The 25,663-nt window shown below is 43.1% G+C and overlaps 1 protein-coding gene across 2 annotated transcripts in view; it reads left to right on the forward strand.

The window, feature by feature from the left end:
• The window catches only part of LOC122755376 (zinc finger protein 260-like), a 42,810-nt gene extending 21,962 nt beyond the window's left edge, over positions 1-20,848 (forward strand). The window contains exons 1-6 of one of the 2 annotated variants that reach the window (XM_044003742.1): positions 4,551-4,706; positions 8,317-8,551; positions 9,176-9,234; positions 10,644-10,770; positions 14,665-14,760; positions 18,484-20,848. In XM_044003742.1, coding sequence (XP_043859677.1) covers positions 8,518-8,551; positions 9,176-9,234; positions 10,644-10,770; positions 14,665-14,760; positions 18,484-20,474 — 2,307 coding nt within the window. In that variant the 5' untranslated portion in view covers positions 4,551-4,706; positions 8,317-8,517 and the 3' untranslated portion in view covers positions 20,475-20,848. Of the gene's footprint in view, positions 1-4,550; positions 4,707-8,316; positions 8,552-9,175; positions 9,235-10,643; positions 10,771-14,664; positions 14,761-18,483 lie in introns of those variants that run through there. The other variant, XM_044003743.1, reaches the window with a different exon arrangement.
• The last annotated feature ends 4,815 nt before the right edge of the window (positions 20,849-25,663 follow it).

Here is a 25,663-nt window from a genome sequence, read left to right on the forward strand (position 1 = left end):
CTGAATGTTTTAAAAAAAACTTCCTAGAAAAAACTATCTCCTTAAGGTCCTTTTTATATGGAGTTGTTAATGAAAAAAAGGGCAGAAAAAAAGTGCTTTTGTATAAAGGAAGAGATTTGTATTAATTGTCAAAAGGTGTGGGGCATTGCTCCTCTTATGGATGAGAATCAGGGTGCCACCCCCTGCTGAGAAAGACATTGTGGGAACCAGGGCAGCTCTGCCCTGAGAAGAAAGCATGTGACTTGGCATCCAGAAGTTACATCTATAGAACCGCCTGTAGTCATGTCAATCAAAGCTACCAGCCAATTAGCTTGGAGGGGTGTGTGTGTGTGTGTGTGTGTGTGTGTGTGTGTGTGTGTGTGTGTGTGTGTGTGTGTGTGTATGTATATGTATGGCCTTGCTTCCTGTTTCACAGAGGCTTCTGGGAGAAGCCGCTGAGGATCACTCTCTTTTCGTCTGGGACTTTGGCTTGGCAGCAGAACTTCACATGGGCTGCTAGAGAAAGACAAGGTTTCTCTCTGGCTACACTGAATAGATCTAAGCTAGGGTTTTCCATTCTATAAGAGATCTGTTCTCAACCTCTCTTCACTAACTTCTAATACACTTTAATAAATAATTAAAAGCCTAAACTCTTGCTGAATTTATCAGTAATTTTAGCCAGTCCCCCCCCCAAAAAAAAAACGGGGGGGAGCAGGTTAGGATCCACATTAGATTTTCTTTCTTTTTGTGAGGCAATTGGGGTTAAGTGACTTGCCCAGGGTCACACAGCTAGTAAGTGTTAAGTGTCTGAGGCTGGATTTGAAATCAGGTCCTCCTCGATTGGGCCGGTGCTTTATCCACCTAGCTGCTCCTAAACACTTTTTTTGGGGGGGGGGCAAGGCAATGAGGGTTAAGTGACTTGCCCAGGGTCACACAGCTAGTAAGTGTCAAGTGTCTGAGACCACATTTGAACTCAGGTCCTCTTGAATCCAGGGCTGGTGCTTTATCCACTGCACCACCTAGCCGCCCCTTCCACATTAGATTTTAAACATCACAGGATGAACATTTTGATAGCTGAGTAGAATAAGAACTGTGTTTTAATATAAACTATGTATATGAAGAATGGCTTTCAGGTAGAATTATGGATAGTTGTGGAGAGAAAATCATCTCTGGTCTAGATCAGAGGACTTGGATCTTTTTGCCAACAAAGTGGAGTGAAGCCTTATTTATATGGGAACAGTTTACCATAATAAAGAGTTAGATGATGGCCTTTTACTTTTTAAAAGCAATTCCTCGGCAATGTGCATATATGCATGTTATGGCTACTGAGGGCAAAAAGAGACATCTTAGAAACATTTGGAGGCTGATGTATGATTGAAAAATGGCTCTGGAGAAATTGGAGGAGTTGTAGCTTTGTTGACTAAAAGGAGACTCCCTGAGGTTCTCATTTAAGCCATTGAATAGAACCACCAAAGGGCAAGAGAAGACAACAGCAGCACAGCTGTGAAGCTAAAAAGCTGCTGGGAGCTGTGGCCCTTCAAAGGAAGCAACTGAGAAAAGTCAGCAGAGGAATTACTGGTTGCTGGGAGAGAACGATGTCTTTGGCATTGAGAGAGCCACCTAGTAGAAGACAGGTGTTGGTTTTCAAGGATGGCTGCACTCTGCTGCCAGCCCTGGCCCACGAAGGAAAAGCAGAGGGGTCTTGTTATTGCTGTGCTAACCTGTCCTGGTGGGATGGCTTAGAGAATAAACTTGGTTCTGACTGGACAGCACAGTATCCAGTTGAGTAGGTAATTGACTGGTCTGGTCTATATACTTCACAGAGAGCCAGGCCTAAAACGAACTAAAAAGAGGAAAGAGAAGGTGGTTCAGTGGATAGAGGACCAGCCCTGGTGTCAGGAAGACCTGCCCCAGACATTTGACACTTACTAGCTGTGTGACCCTGGGTAAGTCAGTTCACCCTGACTGCCTCATCAAAAATAAATAAATAGATAGATAGATAGATAGATAAATAAATAAATAAATAGAAAGAAAGAGCACTTTCTAACCACTGTCAAATATTAAAATATAGCTTTTGTATCTGCCTGTCTCCTACAAACAAATCAGAGAAATAATGTTTAATCTCTCCTACAAATTAATAAACAGATCAGAGAAATTACAACATCTTATATTTCCTACAAAAATCAGAGACACACAGAAAAAACATACCTGTCTTCCTACGAAAACAGTTCAGAGACAGACAGAAAAACAAATAATATCAATTTAATATTTTATTGTCCCAAGAAGAAAGTTAACAAAACACATGATCATGTGGAGACTTCCCTCCTAAGAGAGAAGCTTCCTTCTTTTTTTTATTTTTGCAGGGCAATGAGGGGTAAGTGACTTGCCCAGGGTCACACAGCTAGTAAGTGTCAAGTGTCTGAGGCTGGATTTGAACTCAGGTCCTCCTGAATCCAGGACCAGTGCTTTATCCACTGCATCACCTAGCTGCCCCAGGGACCCTTCTTTCTAAGGGGTTTTTAAAGTTACTTGGCTCACAGTTTACAGAATCACTTCATTGGCATGATACAGATCAACCCATTACAAATGTAAATCAGTCAAACAATACAAATCAGTTTAATAGCTCAACTTAAAGTAGATGCTAATGAGTAGATTGGTGGAAACTGGAACAGGTATTATCAGAGACAAGGAGGTCTTTCTTCCTGGGGAAGAAGATAGTGAATGAGATTCATTCAAATCATCAAAGGGTCATTTGAGTTTGTTTATTCTCTTGGGGAAAGTAAATAAGGACTGTCCGTTCCCTTTGAAGTCAGAGCAAAGGGCATCTTGCTCCTATTAATCCAGGATCTCATAAAATCCATTTGGATAGTAAGGTACCTCCAGGTGATCCATATATTCATAGTAACACCACCTTCTGTAAGAGTTATGGTTATAAGTGAAATAGTTTTAAAGACTGTGTTCAAGTAGAGATGAGAAGGTTTCCCTGGCAGAAAGCTGGGGATGAGCAGAGATGCAGGATCACTACTCACCCGCTGAAGATGTTCCTGAATGGTCCTGTAAGCGTGTGCCCATTCTTCACCAGAGCTATTGAGTGTATTGGTGTGAGAGCATGATCCATTTATATCTGTATTTTATTTTTTATATAATTGTTTGAAAATACAGAGTGTCCCAAACACCTTTTGGGACACCCTATATTTATTCAGTCGTGCCTGCTTGTGACCCCCGTGTTGGGGTTTTCTTGGCAAAGGTACTGGAGTAGTTTTGCCATTTCCTTCTCCAGCTCATTTCACAGATGAGGAAACGGAGGTAAACAGGATTAAGTGACTCGCCCAGGGTCACACAGATAGGAAGTGTCTGAGGCCAGATTTGTACTCGAGAAGATTTATCTTCTTGACTCCAGACCTGGACTCTATCTATTGCACCACCAAGCTCCTCCCATTATTTATTTTTCCTTATTAAGTAAACGGCTATGGCTGATACCAAATCAGGAGCGGCGTGGCACGTGGACAGAAACCCCCTTTGCATGAGGGGCTCAGCCAGCAGGATGGAGTAGGGAAAGTCTCTTTAACAGGGTCAGCCCAAGGAGTGTAACCATGCTGGGAGCGGGGGCGGGGTTCTGCGGTGAACAGACCGTTTACCTCACTACAATTGAGGGGGCACCCCCACAATTGCCAGTTACGCTAAGGCATCCGAATGCGGGGGTGCTTCAGGAGGCGGCGGGGGCACCCCCACAATTGCCAGTTACGCTAAGGCATCCGAATGCGGGGGTGCTTCAGGAGGCGGCGGGGGCACCCCCACAATTGCCAGTTACGCTAAGGCATCCGAATGCGGGGGTGCTTCAGGAGGCGGCGGGGTCCCCTTAACTGGAGGTCTTCATATCCACACCCAACACCTGCTGCCTGGGCCAGAGAAGGGACGGACCGATGTCCACCTCGCACGGGTCCCCCCGCCCCGCGCCCTCACTCTACACCTCTACACTCTACACGGGCCCACGTAAGAACAACCCGATTTAAGGGTGCTGTCACCCCACTGGCACAACCAGGGTGCGGTGGGCGCCTTCGCGGAGCTCTAACCACCAACCCCTGCCCCTAATTCCCCCGTCTCGGGTCCCCTAGCTCAGCCCTTTCTGGCACGGCCCTCTTGTTTTTGTTTTTGGTGAGGAAATTGGGGTTAAGTGACTTGCCCAGGGTCACACAGCTAGTAAGTATTAAGTGTCTGAGGGAGGATTTGAACTCAGGTCCTTCTGACTCCAGGGCAGGTGCTCTATCCACCGCTCCATCTAGCTGCCCCCTGGCACGGCCCTCTTATAATTACTCCCCACGTAGGCTTACCCTAACCTTGCGCTTGTCCAACCCCTGCGCAGGCGCAGAGACTCGAACTTTCGGAATGGACCGCGGAGCCTTCTGGGGATTGGAGTTTTGTGCCGCGCGTGCGCAGTGCGGTCCAGTGGGTTTCTCCCCGCTTCTAGACTCCATTTCCCAGAATGTACAGAGTTCCCACTAGTCATGTGTGTATTGCTACAGAGCACCATGCATTGTGGGAATGGCACTGCCCGGAAACCGAATGCCAGAGCAGCTTGGTCCGGTGCCTGAGGCAGGACTTCACCCAGGCTTGGGCGGCAGCTGCGAGGGGCCGAGAGCGAGTGGAGGGAGAAAGCGCGCACGCGCGGCGCGACACCTAGGGAAGGGTCAGCACGCATGCGCCATCCTACTTCTATCAGTGTCTAGGTATTCAGGGCTGTCCGCAGGTGGGGGAAGCATGTGTGGGAGTGTTCACACGTGGGAGAAAGGATGTCTGCAGCGTTTGATGGGGGAGAGGTGTGTCCACACGACCCTGCCCCCTTCCTTGCCCCTCAACCCCCTGGGAACCTCCTTCATTTTCCTCCTTTGGTATATGTTGGGAGGGTCCCCCACGGAGGTCACGCCTACACGTGACCTTGAGCCCACGCCCCACGCGTTCCCTTCCCTGTCTCTTGGCCCCTCCTGGACTTGTTCTCTGCCGGTCCTCTCTCCACCTTATTACACATCACTTCCCTCCACGCGTGTCCTAACGGAGTTTGACATTTTCTTTAAAGTAACAAGGTTTTTATTATTCATCCGTCCTTCCCAGTACCTCCCCTCAACCCATTAAGCACATTTTAAAAAATCAATCCCCATCTCACAGTCCAGCCAAAGAAGCACCCCCACCCCCACCCCGTTAGCTGGGTCCAAAATGTGTGTCTTCACCTCTTGGGAAGTGCATGGGGGTGTGTTGGGTTGGTCTCTACTTGGACCAGAATTCTAAAGCCGTTGTAACTTGGACATCCACAGCATCCATTCATCCCTGTCTTCTCCCCAGTTTCTTTGGAAATTGGCCATTTCATCTGTTCCCCAACAAGAGGACACCCCCTTCATTTCCAATTTTTGGGGTACCTTAGAAGGAACTGCCATAAATACTTTTGTCCACCTAGATCCCTTTCCTTTGATTTCTTTGGGTCATTGGCAAATTAGTGGCAGAGCTGGGGCAAAGGGTACTGTTAACTTCCTGGGCAGGTTCCAAAAAGCCCCCTGCGATTCACACCTCCAGTTCACACCTCCAACAGTGCCTTTTCCCACAACCTCTCGATATTTGTCCTTTTCCTCATTTGTCATCTTTGGCAGTTGTATGGATATGAAATACAACCTCCGAGTTGCTTTATTTTGCATTTCTCTATTAGTGATTTTGAGCATTTTTTCATATGATTGTTGATAAAGAAATGTGTCTGTTAGATGTGTACTATGTGCCTGAAACTGCTAAACAAATGACAAATAGTATCTCGTTCAACTCTGGGAGGACCTATTATCATCCCCATTTTACAGTTCAGGAAAGGGATGAACACAGAGGTTAAATGCCCAGAGTCACATAGTTAGTGTCAGAGGCTAGGCTCAGATCTTCCTGATTCCACACCCAGGACTGCACCACCTAGCCCACTGCAGGTAGCTTAGATTTCTTCCTCTGAAGACTGCCCATTCATATCTTTGACCATTTATCTACTGGGATTAATGATTCCTAGTCTTACACATTTTGATAGGTTCTTTAAATATTTTTAAAATTTGACATTTTTCAGAGAAACTTGTTGCAAAGATTTTCCCCAACTTAACCCATTTCCTTTCTGAGTTTAATGATGTTTCATTTATTCAGTAGCTTTTAAATTTTATATAATCACATGTCCTTTCTATCTTGTATGATCCTATCACTTACATGGACTCTTCATCAGCTATAGATTTAGTCCTTGCTCCTCTGATTCATTTATGATGTTGCTTTCTATATCTAAATCCTGTAGACATTTGGAGAATATCTCGGTATATGGTGTGAGGTGTTGGTCTAAACCTACTATCTGCCAGACAGCCTTCCAATTTTGTCAGCAGTTTCTGTCAGATGGTGAATCCTTACCCCAGTAACTGGGGTCTTTGGATTTATGAAACACTTATACTACCATATGAATTTTTTTTACCCTTGAGATTAATTCTTTTATTTTCCTTTCAAATGAATTTTGTTATTATCTTTTCTAGATGTATACAATTTTCTTTTGGGAGTTTGTTACAGCTCTGAATAAGTAAATTAGGTAATCTTGTCATTTTTATATTATATTGCCTGAACCTACCCATGAGCAATTAATATTTTCCCAATAATTTAGCCCTGTCTTTATTTCTGCAAAGAAAAAGGTTATTATAGTTGTCACATAGTCTCTAGGTCCCTATACTTCCAAGCATCATAAAGCTTCTGTCCTCAATTTAAATTGAATTTCCATTTCTAGCTCTCCTTGCTGCATTTTGTTGGTTCTACATAAGAATGCTGGTGATTTATGCAGATTTATCTTATATCCTGTGACTTTTCTGAAATTATTATTTCAATTCATTTTTAGTTGACTGGAGGTATGACCTGCTTGGGTTTATATCACAAAAGCAGAGTTGGTTAAACATAAGAAAGACTAGAAAAAACCAGCACATTAATCATAAAAATAATAAAAACCATACCATGTTAGTGGTGCTGAAAAGGCTTTTTGACAAAATTTGACACTTATTTCTGTTAAAAAAAACCTCTAGAAATCATAGGAATAGAAGGGCCTTTCCTTAATATGGAATGTAAATAGTATTGATCTAAATCTAAGAGCAAAAATTATGTAATGGAAAAAAAGTTATAACCCTTTCCATAAGATAAAGGGTCAAGCAAGAATCCCCTTTACCATCACTGCTATTGAACATAGTAATAGGAAAGGTAGTTATAGCAACAACAAAAAAAATGAAACTGAAGGAATAAGCATAGGGAAAGAAGAAACACAGTGATCACTTTTTTTTTTTTTTAAGGCAGGGCAATGAGGGTTAAGTGACTTGCCCAAGGTCACACAGCTAGTAAGTGTCAAGTGTCGAAGGCCGGATTTGAACTCAGGTCCTCTTGAATCCAGGGCTAGTGCTTTATCCACTGTGCCACCTAGCTGCCCCATGATCACTTTTTGCAGATGAGAAGATGGTGCACTTAGAGAACCCCAGAGTCAACTCCAGTTGACAAGATGCTTTTCCAGCCAAGAATATAAGATGGCTCTGAATTTTAGAGTAAAGGGAAGAGTTTGATTAAAAGGAACTCTTAGGGGCATCTAGGTGGCACAGTGGATAAAGCATCAGCCCTGGATTCAGGAGGACCTAAGTTCAAATCCAGCTTCAGACACTTGACACTTATTAGCTGTGTGACCCTGGGCAAGTCACTTAACTGTCATTGCTCCATAATAAATAAATAAAATAAAACGAACTCTTTATAAAGTTTGTGGTTTTAAAGTAAAGTTTTGTTAACTTAAATATAAATTACAGTTAATTGAGTTTTAGCTTCTTTAGTTTGATGAACAGAAATATCCTTGATTTTTCTGCATCCAGTAGTTGTTATCCTTTTAAAAAAATGTCCCTACATGCTAACTTAACATCCTCAATATTTCCACACCTTAGTGGATAGCTCTTGGTCCATTTCTGTGGTCAAAAAAAATTCATCACCAGATTGGCCAGCCTTGCGCTACTTTCTGACTCCAGCATGAGCTCCTGTGTCCTTAATTCCCCCATGGTGTGTGGCACACAGTGTGTTTTCCTTAATGTTTCTTTAATGATAGAAACGGATTTCCCTTCTATTTATACATTCATTGTCTGTGGCTGGCTCAGAAGACCCTGATTGTGGTATCTTGGCCTCTCCTGCTGCCACCATCTTTTCTTTGGCATAAGTAGCTCTTGTGCCTGGTATGAGTATTTCAGCCTTCAGTTCCAGTTGGATAGTTTCATTGATCTGGGCCCAAGAGTGAAGGTCCCTGTTAAAGTGATCTTGCTTTTGAACCTGCAGGTCCCAGCTTTCTTAGAAGGTACAGGTCTTTAAGGATATACCCAGGAAAAGGAATCTGACTGGGAGAAGACTCCTGGCCTGAAACATGCCACAACAGCTTGAAGACAGTACTTGATGGCAAGGAGTAAAGCCTAGAGTGCTTCTTCCTCCTCCCATCTGGACAGAGAGGTCAGGAGTGAAGCCGGAGCAAGGACAGGTGCAATGGAGGGCTTGGCCCAAATGCTCGGGGAGACAGGTAAGAGTTACAGAAGTGTTGGGGGATTGGAAGCCTGGCCAACTTGGGAAAGATTCCTCAAGAGAGCAATCCTGGGGCAGCTAGGGGCGTAGTGGATAGAGCACCGGCCCTGGATTCAGGAGGACCTGAGTTCAAACCCGGCCTCAGACACTTAACACTTACCAGCTGTGTGACCCTGGGCAAGTCACTTAACCCCAATTGTCTCACTGAAAAAAAAAAAAAAGAGAGAGAGAGAGAGCATTCCTGGGGGAGTGGGCCAAGAGGGTCTGGATAAGCAGTTACAGAGACTAACCCAGCATCCTCTGGCCTTCGAGGTGGTGTCTTCAGTCTGTCAGTGGACAGTTGTCAAGCAACTTTGTTGGCCCTTCCTGACTGTGCCTCCTAGCTGCCCTGCTCTACATAATTAAAGTCCCTATGCAGGGAAGAGGGAATATTCAGCAGACTTAGCCAAAACACAGTGCCAACATGTCCCCCTGCAGTCACCAGCATTGAGGGGGAACTGAGTAAACAAAGATGGAGGAGGGGTCAAGGGTGGGATTGACCGCAGAGAGGAGCAGGTGAGGGAGGCCTGGGGAACTACCAGAAGGGGTCGGCCGGTCTGAGGGCAGCTTCCTCCTCCTGCAGCTTCCTCTGTACTTCCCCAAGACCAGAGTGTAGAGGAAGAGGAGGCAGCCAAGTTTCAGGTGAGTTCAGGTTTCTTCTCTTGTCTGTGCATCATTTCACGCCATATTCTTTCTCAGTGTACAGATGCATTTCTTTCCTTTCTTGGGACTTGACTTTCAGTAATTCTCTCCCAGAAGCCTCTGGCTACTGTCACGGATGATGTGGAGTTTAAAAGCTCCTTGGAGATGGAAAGGTGACTTTTAGAATGAATGTGTAGAATTTGACAAGGGTCGCAGCCCACCCTCCTTGCCGTGACCTCTCTGAAAGTGCTTGGACAGGGCTCTCCTGTCCCCCTCGCTCTCTGGAATCTCTTCTCCTCCAGGCTGAACATGCCCGGTTCCGGGAGGTTTTTTAAATTATTGTAGTACCTGGTGAATGGTGGGAGTCATGTGTCTGAATACAGGCCAAAAAGTCGAGCCTCCTTGCTGACTAGAGAAAGTTTTCTTTCCATTTCATTCAACACACATTTATTAAGCTCCTACTGTTTACCAGAAGAGACTTGTGTTAACTGGAGCCTTCTGGAGGTTTTTCTGGGAAGAGGTAAATGGGGACTATGACAGCTGCAAAGGGGTGAAGGAACTGCAGCCTTCCCTCTTGGGTAGAGTATTCTCATTAAAAATGTCACAGGGGGTGCAGCTAGGTGGCACAGTGGATAGAGCACCAGCCCTGGAGTCAGGAGGACCTGAATTCAAATCTAGCCTCAGGCACTTGACACTTACTAGCTGTGTGACCCTGGGCAAGTCACTTAACCCCAATTGCCTCACCAAAAAAAAAAAAAAAAGTCACAGTGTAGGCAGCTAGGGGGCACAGTGGATAAAGCACCGTTCCTGGAGTCAGGAGGACTTAAGTTTAAATCCAACCTCAGACACTTGACACTTACTAGATGTGTGACCTTGGGCAAGTCATTGCCCTGCCAAAAAACCAAAACCAAAACCAAAAAGGTCACAGACCATAGCAGGACTGGAAACAATAGCTCACTGAGAATTTTCTGAGTCTCCACAGTACAAAAGTAGTCATTGTTCTGTGTGTGTGTGTATGTGTGTATGTGTAAGAGAGAGGGAAAGAGAGAGGGGGGGGTGGCAAACAAATATGAGAATTAGCAGTTGGGATTTAGAGCTCCTGGCGTGATGTTCCATATGGGGGACGATGCCTTCTAAGTTGACTGGTAGTGAAGAGTACTTTCTATGGTGGAGTAAATCCTGTTATTTCGTGTGATCGCCAGTGTTCATCTTGTGTATCTAAGTGTGAAGTGGCTGCTGGATCTGCTGGGTAGTTTGGGGCTTTAGGAGCAGAGGGTGTGACTTTTTTGGGCTTCATGGTTGATGTGAATGCAAACCTTCAAAGAAAGCAGCCTGCAGGCAGCCAGGTGTAGTACAAGGTAGGTAATCGAGAAATGGTCCCTGGCTCAGCAGGCCTGTGTCTGATTCAGGCATCAGTGACATTCAGGGATGTGGCTGTGGACTTTAGCGGGGAGGAGTGGAGATGCCTGGATCCTGCCCAGAGGGCCCTGCACAGGGACGTGATGTGGGAGAACTACAAGAACCTCGTCTTTCTGGGTAAGCACAGATGCCCCCGTGACTCAGTGACTCTTCCTGCAGGCCGTGGGAGATCTGAAATGCTGAGCTGAGTTTTGGCTCCTGATATAAGAATATTCAGAATTATCTGTCGTGTGGGGAGAGTCCCAAGTCCCTTATGGCCAATAAGAGTATGTGCTTTGTATCCCCAAACAGAAATTCCCCCTAGCTTCCTTGCCCTGGCTCGGAGGCTGCAGCCCACCTTCTCCCAGGATCCTCAGATGAAAGATTCTCCAGAGAATCTGGAGACTTCCATCCTCCCCCTCTTCCTTTGAGAGTTCTCCAGCCACTGGGCTGAGGGCTCTCCTGTACACCAGATTTTGCTCTTCCTGGACTTGAAGCCTCATGAGACCAGCAGGGGCCACGTCACAGCTGAACTTCAAAAACATCAACCATTAAGTATTTGCTGTGTGCAGAGAGCAGTGAGGGGGGAGGTAGAAAGTCTCAGCTGCATGACTGCCCGTGCAGAATCCATATTAAACTGCATACTATCTTAGGGAGGGGGAGAGGGAAAGCGGAAGGGAGAGAATTTTGCGCTCAACATTTAAAAAATGACTGTTAAAATTGTCTATTAAAAATAAAACATAAAGTCCCAGCTACAGTGGTCAGTCTCTCTGGCCAGCAACAAAGTCAGGAGATTCTCGAGCCACAGCCCAGTGGACCCTGGTTGGGGCAGTGGCGAAGGCAGGCCCAGCATAGCCTTTTCTTTACTGTGATCTAGAACTGATGGGACAAATCAGTGTGAACAAAACAGTCAGTCAGCAAACATTTATTAAGTGCCTACTGTGTACCAGGCAATGGGGAGCCAGATAGGAAGGAATGCTTGCTCTCAAGGAGCTTTCAGTCTAATGTGAAAGGAAGCTGAAAGAAGAGGAAGGGAAGGATGAGGGGCCCCGATGGGGTCCAGTCCAAAGGAAAGACCAGGGAGGAAATGAGGAGATGCCTGGCCTGGGAGGCCTCTTTACATGGAAGCTTTTGCTATCCTCACTACCTTGGAAGGTAGTGAGTTGTTTTGTTTGTTTGGTTTTTTGCAGGACAATGAGGGTTAAGTGACTTGCCCAGGGTCACACAGCTAGTGTCAAGTGTCTGAAGCTGGATTTGAACTCAGGTCCTCCTGAATCCAGGGCCGGTGCTTTACCCACTGCGCCACCTAGCTGCCCCTACGTGGAGGCTTTGGGAGGAGGTCTTTTCTCTGCCCTCTAATCCTCCAGGTAGATGGACAGGTGTGAGCACTAAGGCTGATGATGAGTTTTCTAATGGAGCCCAAGGGAAGGCCCTGGTGGGAAATGAAGACAGCTATTGCCCAAGGCCAGCCTTCTGGCCACAGTGGAGAGGTCAGACTCAGCCCACTACCTGTGCAAAAGGGAGGGTGCTCAGATTTCTGAGGTGTCACTTAGGTCTGTGGCCCCAGGCCCATCCCATAACCTCTCAGCCTCAGTTTTCTTATCTGAAAAATGAAAATAAGAATAGCACCTCCTTCAGAGGGTGGTTGTGAGCCTGAAGTGAGCTGGCTAGCCATTGGTCTAGTAAGAGCCCTGAAGCTAGTTAAGGTGCAGGGTCCTCACGAGGCCCCAAAGGGCAGGGGGCAATAGGAGGAGTCCCCGCCAGAGTTTCCCACCATGTGGCCTGGGCTAGCGCTTCTTTTAGACTCTGATGGTTCAGGTAACTAAAGTCTTGGGCCTCTGCAGTAGGTTCCTGGATGCTGGAGCTGAGATGTGCCAGGACATGGTAGGGCTTTCAGTCACCTCAGTCAAGGCCACAACCTTGCCAAGATGCAGAAGCACCAGGTTGGCCTGGTGATGCCCAGCCTGCTCCTTACCTTTGCCCCCTCTATTCATTTGAAAGCTATATGTGTCTCTGCTGTTCCCCCCAACAGAACGGGTGCCCCTTGTGGGTAGTGACCATGCCCCTTTGCCTTGACATCCCCAGTACATAGTGTAGCGTCCACTCCATAACTGGTACTTGATTAATGCCTGGGTTTATCGTGATGCCTGAATCTCAGCTCAGATCAATGGAAAAGGCTTCTCTTAGCCCAGAGTGGGGCCAATGAAATAATTTTCTCTGAGTACACTTTTGCTCTGCGGCCCACACTTACGTGGAAGTGTAATCTGGACGTTTGATCCATTGATGTGGCTGCCATCCATCCATGCCTGACCAGCCTGTGTGCTGCTTGTCTGTGTCATCCCGTATGTTCTGTGGGGGAGGGCACCAGGAGGCTTCTGGAGGCCTTTCTAGAGGCCCTTCTCCTTTCTCCTGACATTGGAAAGATCACGTTGTGCACCTGTCGTTCCTCGTCTTCACCATGTGATCAGCTCATCTTCTCCTCCAGTCCTACATGTCCCGGAGGATCCTTTTTATTTCTGTTTTGGGAGCATTGCTTGGATCATTGTTATGTGCCGCAGTCTGCTTCCACCCACCACTCACCTCCCCTTTGCCCTCAGGGAGATAATTTTAATTAATTTTCTAATTCTTTGGAGGCTCTTGTATCCCATCTCACAGCCCTGCCAACAGAAGGCTGGTTTCTATTAGGCCTTTGTTTTCAGGGGTGATTTGGGTTCTCTACAGGTTCTTGAGGGCACTCGAACCCTCTCTCCATATCCAGTAGCCAAAAGTGGCCACCAAAGGGGTGGTGGAGATCTGCTAGAGAGGCCAAACCAGAGAGGAATTCTGTGGGGCAGGGTGGGGCCCACCAGGTGCTCTTGCTTGTGGTGACACCTGCAGGTGGCATCCAGCCCTGGCACATTGCATTGCTTTCAGAAAGAAATCTGTAAGCAGCCAACAGTTTGGCCCTCACACCCACACAGCAAAGACCAAGGAGATGAATATTTTCTAAGGCCCAGATTACAACATGGATAGCCCATAAAGCTTGTGCACAAGTACGTATATGCCATGTGTCTGTATGTGGAGATGATAACTGAATTAAATTGATCCTGTATTATTCTACTATTGGTTCTGTGCCCCATTTGTAGGATTGCTCAAGCCCCATTTCTTTGTTTCTTTGCCTATCAGCTAAGTTTAGACGTTCACTTCTGCTAATCACTGGTTTATGAGGGATGCAGGTGGATGCCAGGGAATCTGGTCCCCTAGATCTAACCTTGCAGATGGACTCAAAAGAATGAACCTTTCTGGGTGACAGTTTAGCTTCCCCTCTAAAACTTGTTAGTCCTCATGCCTTCAGGTCCTGAAAAATCCCTGTTGTCGAAGGCCTAAAAGGTGAGCTGGTACATTTTCCCAAGATAACTCTTCACCCTTGCCTGTCCTTGTACAATTAAGGATGGGCTTATCTTCCTCCCAGAGTCAGGGATTCTGCTGTCTTTGGTCCACTATCAGTAGTCTCCACATGCAGGTGGGTCCCATAAGTCAATCAAGCACTCCTCTAAGACAGAGAGGGGATTTGCTAGGACTATGTGAGTATTAGCTCTATCTTCTTGATGTAACTTGTCATCTTGTCCTCACCTCCATGATGCCACCAACCCTAAAACCAAGGGTATGATTTTCCTTACCTACACAGTTCTGTCCTTTGTTCTATGCTTATAAAAAAGAGTTGAGGCTCTTTCTCAGGGTCATTGGCCTAATGGAGGTAGCCATTTGACTTACTTAATTAGCAGGTTTGTTCCCTGCTAATAAACTGATAAAGGTCAGAATTACAAACCTCAATTTACCTTGATTAAATTCTATTGAGACATAAGTGTGTACATCAATCATACCCAAATGGACAAGGTGGTAGGACCAAAATTGTGACATATACGCTCTTAGAATACAGAACAGGATTTGCTCCAGAGATCAGTTGGAATAACCTTGGGACATTTGCTTTCATAGAATTAAATTCTTAGTTTTCTGTCCACAGAACTAACTCATTTTTGTGCCCATGTGTAGGGATCCCTGTTTCAAAACTGGATGTGGTCTCCTTGTTGGAGAGAGGAGAAGCAGCATGGATGCCGAAGGGAGAAGACCCAGCATGCACTTGTCCAGGTGAGGGAGTAAAAACCAAGCAAAGGAGAGTCACTGCCAGCAGCTTCTCCCTAATCTGTTCTCTCACAGTGCCAGGAGGTTCAGGGGAATGGGCATTGCCCCTAGAGTCAAGAGAGGGAGGGCCCAAATGCTATTGCTGATCATTTTTACCTTCATGACTTTAGGTAAGTCAGCTAACCTCGCCAAGCCTCAGTTTCCTCATCTGTCAAATGAGCTGGAGAAGGACATGGCAAACCACTCTCTGCCAAGAAAACCCCAAACAGGGTCACAGAGAGTCAGACATGACTGAAAAATGACTGAATGACAAGAACAGCCAGGAAGGGGTTGCCTCCGTGGTCCTTGATCCTTTGTAGCAGCATCACTGGGCTCAAGTATAGGAACATATCCTTTACAAAAGGATCATGCCAGTTGCAGAGCACTGTGTCCCCTCCTCCACAGAGCCGCCAGCATCGATCACTCTCTAACTCTCTTAGTTTAATGGATTTGATGCCATATCTGAGAGATTCTTTTCATTTTAGTTTTTACAGTGATGGAGAGTTGGAACTATTTTCTTATAGCTTTTGCCAATGTGTCCTTTTAAGAAACTTAGCTTTTTTCTTTATTATTGTTATCCCAATAGTGCCTTCATTTTCTTTTTAAAAATAAATTCTATTACTGTCCTTTGCTTTCACATTGCCTGTGGTTCCCTTTGTAGATTTCCTGCTTATCCCTCTCAGAGAAACATCCTTTGATTTTAAAGAAAACAGTTCAGCAAGATTAACCAACAGATGGAAAAACTGTGACGAATCTACACCCATGATGCCCTCCCTCTTCAAAGAAGCTGGGAGAGGTATTTTCTCATACCTCTTCTTTGGAGCCAAGTTTAGTCATTATAATTTTTTTTTGGCCAGGCAATAAGGGTAAGGGACTTGCCCAGGGTCACACAGCTAGTAAGTGTCAAGTGTCTGAGGCCTAGCTGCCCTCTTTAGTCATTATAATTTTAAACCATTAGAGTTTTATTGTTTTCTTGTTCTTTCAGCTTATGTTTCTTTATTTTTTTTTTGTGAGGCAATTGGGGTTAAGCGACTTGCCCAGGGTCACACAGCTAGTAAGTGTCAAGGGTCTGAGGCAGGATTTGAATTCAGGTCCTGAATCCAGGGCCAGTGCTTTATCCACTGTGCCATCTAGCTGCCCCTCAGCTTATGTTTCTATAGTAATTGTGCATCTTGTTTTCCTGTTTCTTATTTTTATCTTGCATCACATGATATATCTTTCATCATATTTGTCATTTCTTAGAATATTCCATTTTATTCACATAGCTTAATTTGTTTAGACCTTCCCTAGGCAGTGTGTATCTACTTTATTTCCAGTTGTCTGGCACCTTGGAAAAGTCCTGTTATGAATATTGTTGCGAATATGGGAAATTTTCTTCTATCTTTTGCTTCCTTGGGGTATATGCCTAGCAGCATTATAATTTCAGGGTTAAAGGGTGTGTACACATTATTCACTTTCTTATTCATTCATTCATTTATTTGTTTATTTATTTATTGCGCAGAGGGCAATGAGGGTTGTGACTTGCCCAGGATCACACAGCTAGTAAGTGTCAAGTGTCTGAGGCCAGATCTGAACTCAGGTCCTCCTGAATCCAGGGCCGGTGCTCTATCCACTGCACTACCTAGATGCTCCCCCATTAGTCACTTTCTGTGCATAATTCTGAACTGCTTTCCAGAATGGGAGAAGCAGTTCAGTGGTTCACCACCAATGTATTAGTGTGCCCAGGTTCTCATGACCCTTCCTGTGTCAGCTGTTTAGACCTTTTATCATCTTGGTTCATTGACAGGATGTGAGACAAAACTTCAGCCTCATGCTTTTGATTTTTTTCAATTTGATTTTTTTGATTCAGTTTCCCTTGTTATTAGTGACTTGAAGCATTCCCTTGTATGACTAAGAGTATGCAGTTTTTCTCTTGAGAAAGTCACCTCAGCTGCTTGCCAGCAGCTGAAAACAGTCTTTGGAGAAGAGAAATGGTTAAAAGGAGCTAGCCAAGTGTAAAACTATAAGCTGGCTCAGCATTTGTGGCTATTAGCTACCTTGCCAACTGTTAGCTGTCTTCCCAACCGAGCCAATCTGTTAGGGCCTGCCCCCTCCCCAACTGCTTCTACCAGACTCACAAGAAACAAGATTAAAAAGCCTCCTTTCAATAAAAGCAAAACCAGGGTTTATTTAGAAATGAATGTAAAAATGTAGAAATAAGGACAAAGAAAAGCAAAATATATGACCTGTGAACTTGATCTGCTTCTCTTTTAACTTTCTCTCCTGCCACTGTGAACTCTCAGTCGCTCCCTCTCTGTGGGCGTGGCCAGCTGCTGCCGCTGCCACCTTCACTCCCCATCTCCCCTCTGTTCTACCCCTGGTCACTGCATTCTCATCTCCACCCATCTCCTTCTCTGGTCGCCCCCTCTCTTCCTGGTCGCTCGCCTCTCTTCTACTGTCCTCCTTCACTACTCTTAAAAAACCCTTCTCTCTCAGAAACCGACTGCCCACGCACCCCAAGCTAAGTTGTTGGCACCTCTAGGGGCCGTACCCAAGGCTGGCTGCCATGTGCAGGGCATGGCAGAACAAGCCTCTGTGCAGGGCATGGCGCACCAGAGGCTTGTGTGCCCGGGGCAGAGGAAGCTGGGGCGAGCCCGAGGTTTCTAATTTTAGCCAAAGACAATGGAGTCCCAAATCACAAGGATAGTCTTATTAACCATCAACTTCCAGTAGATAGTAGAAGTGGATGCAAGAGTTGCCCAACTTAACTGTAACCCTCCCCTGCAAAAAAGACGCTTATTAAATAAAGCATTCAAATGACATTTCAGAACATCTGGAACAATTCAAAACCCCATGAACAATGTCTCTCTCCTTGACCTCTTTTAAAATAATTTTGTCAAAATCTTATTATAGGGATAACTAGGTGGCACAGTGGATAGAGTGACAGGCCTAAAGTCAGGAAGACTCATCTTCCTGAGTTCAAATCTGGTCTCAGACAGTTACTAGCTGTGTGACCCTGGACAAGTCACTTAACCTTGTTTGCTTCATTTTCCTTATCTGTAAAATGAGTTTGAGAAAGAAATGGAAAACTGCCTCAATATCTTTGCCAAGAAAATCCACAAAGAGGGTCATGAAGAGTTGGACGTGACTGAAATGACTGAACAATATTATATATTGACAATACCAAGTCTGGATGAGTTAAATTTTATGTTGGCCACCTTCCACCTCATAATTGGAAAACTCTGTATAAAATACAATTTGCTAAAATCTATTGGTCATTTTTTTTTCAGAATTTTTGAGAAATTCGATAATTAAGTTTTCCCAATTGCTTAGTCTTCAGATACATCACTTTTGTTTGCATAGATTCCAAGTTGATTAAATTTGCAGTTGGATAATTCTTGTCCTTTCCTCACAGTCTTCCACTATTCTGTCCTATAGAAGATATCTCTGTTTTGAATTTAGTACTGTTTTTCATGACATCTAAAAGTATATCCAGTACCCTGGAATATAATGTATTTTGTTTGGGGCAAATTCTCTGTTAACATGTTTACCTGTCTTTGTCTTCAGTTCCTGAAAACAGTTCTGTTACACACAGTCCAAATGAGTATCATTCTTTTTGGGAGAGATGGAAACTAGAACTGTCTCTAAAGAAGATTCTTTTATCTTAGCACAGCAAAGAATGGCTACTGACATTATTTTGGTTTCTTTCAGCTTCCTTTAGTGAGGACACTAGGTATGAAGTCAGAGATATAAACATGGTGCATTGCATTTGCACGGGGGCATCCTCTGGGAAAAGATTGCCAAACAGCATGGCCTGGCATTGCAACACAGAAGAAGCCTGGGTATACAGTGTGAATTTAGAGAAACAGAAGAGGCCATCCAGAGAAGTCACCATTCACACAACAATTCCCAAGAACATGAATGTGCTTCAGTGTACGGCATCTGGAAAGAGTTCAAGTCTGGGGCCAATCTTTCTTGCACAGTGGAAAGAGACAATGGAGAAAAGTCTGTATAAATATAAGATGTCTGGAAAGGGCTTGAGGGGTTTTTCAAACCTAATTACATATAATTCACTCTCTTTAGAGAAGAACTTTTCTAAGTATGCCAAATGGAAGAAGCCTTTCAGGTACCACTCAGGTCTATTTAAGTTTCATAAAATAAATGCTAGAGAAAAGCTACATGAACAGAGCGAATGTGGAAAAGTATGTAGAAGATCAAATCTTACTGAAAATCAGAGAATTCCTGCTGGAGAGAAACATTATAAATATAGTAAATATGGAAACGGCTATAGTTACAAAGGAAGCTTGACTGAACTTAAGATAAATCATGCTAAAGTGAAAACCTTTAAATGTAATGAATGTGGGAAAGGCTTCAGCCTGCGATCAAACCTTCTTATCCATCAAAAAACTCACACTGGAGAAAAGCCCTTCAAATGTAATGAATGTGGGAAAGCCTTTAGTCGGAGGGGAAACCTGATTGCACATCAGAGAACTCATAATGGAGAGAAACCTTTTTTATGTAATGAATGTGGAAAAGGTTTCAGCCAGAGGGGAAACCTGTTTGCACATCATAGAACTCATACTGGAGAGAAATCCTTTCCATGTAATGAATGTGGAAAAAGCTTCATTCATAGGGTAAACCTTATTACTCATCAGAGAACTCATACAGGAGAGAAACCATTTGCATGCCATGAATGTAGGAAAGGCTTTAGTCACAGAGGAAACCTTATTACCCATTTGAGAACTCATACTAGAGAGAAACCTTTTGAATGTAATGAGTGTGGAAAAGCCTTCAGGTTTAGGGGAAGCCTTGTTAGACACCAGAGAACTCATACTGGAGAGAAGCCTTTTGAATGTAATGTTTGTGGGAAAGCTTTCAACCACATGGGATACCTCATTGATCATCAGAGAATTCATACTGGAGAGAAACCCTTTGAATGTAGTGAGTGTGGGAAAGGCTTCAGCAAGAGAGGATACCTCATTTGTCATCAAGGAGTTCATAGTGGAGAGAAGCCCTTTAAATGTAATGAATGTGAGAAAGCTTTCAGCCAGAGAGGAAACCTTATTGCACATCAGAGAATTCACACTGGAGAGAAGCCCTTTGCATGTGAGGAATGTGGAAAAGGTTTTAGCCGGAGGGAAAATCTTACTAGTCATCAGAGAGTTCATACTGGGGAGAAACCCTTTGCTTGTCACGAATGTGGAAAATCTTTTACCCAGAGAACAAGCCTAATTACCCACCAGCGAATTCATACTGGAGAGAAACCCTTTGTATGTAATGAATGTGGGAAGTCTTTCAGCCACAGGGACTCCCTCACTTATCACCAGAGAACTCACACAGGAGAGAAACCCTTTGAATGTCAGGAATGTGGGAAGGCCTTCACTCAGAAGGCAAGCCTTATTACCCATCAGAGGACTCACACTGGAGAGAAACCCTTTATATGTAATGAATGTGGGAAAGCCTTTAGCCACCGAGTATCTCTCACTTGCCATCAGAGAACTCATAATGGAGAGAAACCCTTTGAATGTCAGGAATGTGGGAAAGCTTGTAGCCAGAAAGCAAACCTTATTACCCACCAGAGAACTCATATAAGAGAGAAACCTTTTGCATGTAATGAATGTGGGAAAGCCTTCAGCAGGAGATCCAACCTTGTTACCCATCAGAAAAGTCATGCTCTAAAGAAACAGCATTTGATGAACTAGAGAGGATTTAGACAGGAAGTAAATCTTCAAAGCCACCAGAGAACTCGTATGATTCCGACAATCAACCAGGAGAGACATCTTTCCTTTCTAAAACAGCTTATTGTGGCTCTTTTTGGTTTTATATCATTTGTATTTCTCAACTTATGCCTTTTCCATCCCCTCCAAGGAGATAGCTCTTATCTTGAAAAAGTCCTGCAAAACAAACCAACACATTAAAAAACTGACATCGTATGCAGTGTTCTACATCTGTAGTCTACCATCTGTATAAAGAAGAGGGAGTAGAGTAGGGTAATCTTTTCTAGGAATTTGATTATAGTTTTTATTACTTCTGTACTCTGATTTCTAATTTATTGATTTTTCTCATTTTCAATATTTTCTCCATCATACTTATTTTGCTAGCTTTCAAATTATTTTTTTTTGGTGGGGCAATGGGGGTTAAGTGACTTGCCCAGGGTCACACAGCTAGTAAGTGTCAAGTGCCTGAGGCCGGATTTGAACTCAGGTACTCCTGAATTCAGGGCAGGTGCTTTATCCACTACCACCTAGCCGCCCCTGCTAGCTTTCAATTTAAAAAAAAATCACATCCTGTTCATTAATCATCTTTTTAGATTTTATTAATATATAGTTTTAGAGACATAATTTATCCTCGTGAGGCCTGCTTAGCCACATCCCAGAAATTGTGTAATACTGTCTCGTTATTACCATTGTCTTTGAAGCTTTTACTGTTTCTATGATTTGCTCTTTGACCCAGTTGTTATTTAGCATTTCAGTATTAAGTTTTCATCTAAGACTGTAGCTTTTGCTGTGTTCCCCGAATTGATTACTTTTTAATTGTATTATCATCAGTGAAAGATGTAGTTTGTATTTCTGATTTTTAAAAAATTTACTTGCAGCATATGTGTCCTAAGGCATGGTCTAGTTTTTGGTGCTTAGAGATAATGTATATTTAATATACATGTGTACATTTGATACACATTTAGAAGCTATAAATCTTAAGGTTATATATTCACCAACATTTTATTGAGTTCTATAGTTTATCTTTTATCTCCCTGTGAATTTGTCCAGTTCTGATAGGAAGATTATAGTCTCCTACTGCTTATTATGATCCTCTTGCTATGGGGTTAGGGGATCTGAGGTAACATTCCTTGAGAAGACAGACACACCTTGAAGCAAGAGAGATAAGACCATTAGGCTTGGATGCTGCCTGAATGGTGCCAGGAGGACAGAGATCAGAGCCACCTCTTGCCCAATTTTTACCCACAACCAGTGGGGGACGTTCCAACCTCAGGTGACCACCCCCAGTAAGGGAACTTTCCACGTTCAGATGATCACTCCATCTGTCCCTCCACCATCCATCCTCTATAAAGCTATGGCCTTTCTCCTGTTAAGGGAGATTGGTATCTTAGAGAACCAAGTCTCTGACTCATTTCCCCATGAGAAAAGTCCAAGGACTTCTTTCTTGGTTTCCTTTCTCTAACACCTAAATAAAATATTATTTTATTGTAATTGGATTTGTGTGCAAGAGAGTGTAATTTTTTTCTTTTCTTTTTTTTTTTTTTTACGGGGCAATGAGGGTTAAGTGACTTGCCTAGGGTAACACAGCTAGTAAGTGTCAAATGTCTGAGGCTAGATTTGAATTCAGGTACTCCTGAATCCAGGTCTGGTGCTTTATCCACTGTGCCACCTAGGTGCCCCTGATGTAATTCTTTAAAAAGGAATTCCTAAGGACCCCCACACCAACCATTTTCCTGTGACATAATCTATGTCTTGTTATTCAGTTAATTTTTGTCTTGATGTGCCACTTGGTGCATATGTTAATATAGGCATTGATTCATTGTCTATGGTTCCTTTATGCATAATGTAATTTCCTTATTTATCTCTTGGGATTGTGAATTTTTATTTTTACTTAGTGTGGTAGGATTGTAATTCCAACTTTTGTATTTACCTAATGCAGAGTAAATTTTACTCCAGCCTCTCATTTGTTTTGTGTGGAACACACTCTGGATTATGGGGGTCTTGTTTTCTTAGCCATTAAGATACTTTATTTTATTGAATTTAGTCCAGTCCTGTTCTACTCACATACAGACAGGAGCCACTAATCTATACATAAGGATCCCTGTGGGCCACATACTGACTTAGTTTAAAAATGTGTTATCTATGGTATATTATATTTTAACTTATTTTGCTAAATTTTTCCCAATTATATTTTAATCTGGTTCAGGCTGCACAAAGGAGTGCTATGGACCATGTATTTGATACCTCTGGGTCAGTCTATTCACACACAAAGGTATATGTTAGTTTTTTTTAAATCTCCCTCTTTTGTCAATACTTTATCCCTAGGATTAATTTTTCTTAAACTATTTTGATGCAATTGTATTATTTCTTTCCATTCTTTGTTCCTATTGATCAATCCTTTCTATAAATTTGGGGGTTAATTTGCTATTTTTTCCTTTCTTTTTATTTATTTAGATATCTATTTCTTCCCTTTTTGTCCCCTTTCTTTCCCTTCTCAGTGACTAAAGAAAATCTTCTCTTTCCTCCCTCCAACTTATGTTCATTTTCTTTTTATGCACCTTTTTAAAATAAATTTTTTCTTTGCTTTATTGTCTTCTCTGAAAGTTTGTTTTGAAATTTTATTCTGTGATACATGGGTTATATAGTATATTTACCTTTATATATTTACTTATAAATAAGTACATATATATGATATATATACATGTATATATGTCTACCTTTTAAAATCTGTGTACCTCATAAAGTTAGTTTCTGAAGGTTAGAAGTTTTAAAAATGATTTTGATATTATTGCCCTTATAGATATTGCTCCATCATCCCTTTTTTCTACCATGCCTCATTCTTAGAAGTATTTATTTGTATGGGAAGTGACATTGAGTAAAAGCAGTCATGTGGTTAAAAATTAGTATCTCCCAAATTATATAGTACTTGTCTTTGATTGGTCTTTATTCTAACGACTCTGCTACCTCATCTCTAGGTCTCTGTTCATTATACAACTTTATGATTATCAGCTACCCCTTGGAGCTCCCACATCCTTGCTCCTAAGGCAGGATATGTATATACAAACATGACACTGAAGGTACCTTCCCAGTGCATGAACTCCCCTCAAATTAAACCACTCATGGGATCCACATTTCCTCTTTTGGGGTGGGGCGATGAGGGTTAAGTGACTTGCCCAGGGTCACACAGCTAGTAAGTATCAAGTGTCTGAGGCTGAATTTGAACTCAAGTCAGCCTGACTCCAGGACCGGTGCTCTATCCACTGTGCCACCTAGCTGCCCCTATGCCATGTACTACTGAGAAAAAGGTATATTCCTTTCTATCCCCATTTCTTTTTCTCCAGATACCTATCATATCTAACTTCTAATATCCAGTTCACCTCTTTAACTTCTTTCTTATTTATTTTGTGGTTAAATATATCTAATTCTGAGAGGGGAAGGTTCAGATCTCCCACTAGTATAGTTTTGCTGTCTATTTCCTCTTGTGACTAATTTAATTTCTTCCCTAAGAATTTGGAAGCTATACCACTTGGTGCATACATGTTCAGTACTGGTATTACTTCATTATCTATTGTACTTTTCAGCAAGATGTAGTTTCCTTCCTTATCTCTTTTAATTAGATTTATTTTTGCTTTTGCTTTGTCTGAGATAAGAATTGCTACCCCTGCTTTTTTTACTTCAGCTGAAGCATAGTTTGCTCCAACCTTTTACCTTTACTGTGTATATCTCTCTGCTTCAAATGTGTTTCTTGTAAACAACATATTATAGAATTCTGATTTTTAATCCACTCTGCTATATGATTCCATTTTATGGGAGAGTTCATCCTATTCACATTTGCAGTTGATTATTATTATTTGGGAGGGGGGCAAGGCGATGGGGGTTAAGTGACTTGCCCATGGTCACACAGCTAGTAAGTGTCAAGTGTCTGAGGCCGGATTTGAACTCAGGTCCTCCTGAATCCAGGGCCAGTACTCTATCCATTGTGCCAACTAGCTGTTCCTCTCATTTGTTGTTGTTGTTGTTTTTCTTTTTGCAGGGCAATGAGGGTTAAGTGACTTGCCTAGGGTCACACAGCTAGTAAGTGTCAAGTGTCTGAGACTGGATTTGAACTCAGGTCCTCCTGAATCCAGGGCCAGTGCTTTATCCACTGTGCCACCTAGCTGCCCCCTCATTTGGTAGTTTTTTTTTTTTTTTTAGTTTTCATTTATTTTTTTTTCCGTTACATGTAAAGATAGTTCTCAACTCTTGTTTTTACAAGCTTTCCAATTTCAGATTTTTCTCCCTCCCTCCCCTCCCTCTCCCCTCCCCTAGACAGCAGGCAATCTGATATAGGTTTTACATATATATATATACATACACATAATAACATTAATCCTATTTCTGCATTAGTCATGTTATAAGAGAAAAATCAGCAATGATGAAAAACCTCGAAATAGAAAAAACAACAGCACCAAAAACAAAAGAAATAGTATGGTTCATTCAGCATCTATACTCCACAGTTCTTTTTGTTTGTTTGTTTTTTCTTGGATTTGGAGATCCTCTTCTATCATGAGTTCCCTAGAACTCTTCTGTACCATTGCATTGGTGAGAAGAATATAGTCCATCACAGTAGATCAACACTCAATGTTGATGATACTGTGTACAATGTTCTTCTGGTTCTGCTCATCTCACTCATCAGCCCACGCAAGACCCTCCAGGTTTCTCTGAACTCCTCCTGCTCATCATTTCTTACAGCACAATAGTATTCCATTGTATTCATATACCACAACTTGTCCAGCCATTCCCCAATTGATGGGCATCCCCATAACTTCCAATTCCTTGCCACCACATAAAGAGCAGCTATAAATATTTTTGTACATGTGGGTCCCTTTCCCCCTTCCATGATTTCTTTGGGCAAAAGACCTAAAAGTGGGATTGCTGGGTCAAAGGGTATGCACAGCTTTATCGCCCTTTGGGCATAATTCCAAATTGCTCTCCAGAATGGTTGGATCAGTTCACAGCTCCACCAACAATGCATTAGTGTTCCAATTTTTCCACAGCTTCTCCAACATTTATTATTTTCCTTTTTTGTCATTTTAGCCAATCTGATAGGTGTCAGGTGGTACCTCAGAGTTGTTTTAATTTGCATCTCTCTAATCAATAGTGATTTAGAGCATTTTTTCATATGGGAATAGATA

The sequence above is a fragment of the Dromiciops gliroides genome, chromosome 4 (genome assembly GCF_019393635.1).
Source record: "Dromiciops gliroides isolate mDroGli1 chromosome 4, mDroGli1.pri, whole genome shotgun sequence".
Lineage (NCBI taxonomy): Eukaryota > Metazoa > Chordata > Mammalia > Microbiotheria > Microbiotheriidae > Dromiciops > Dromiciops gliroides.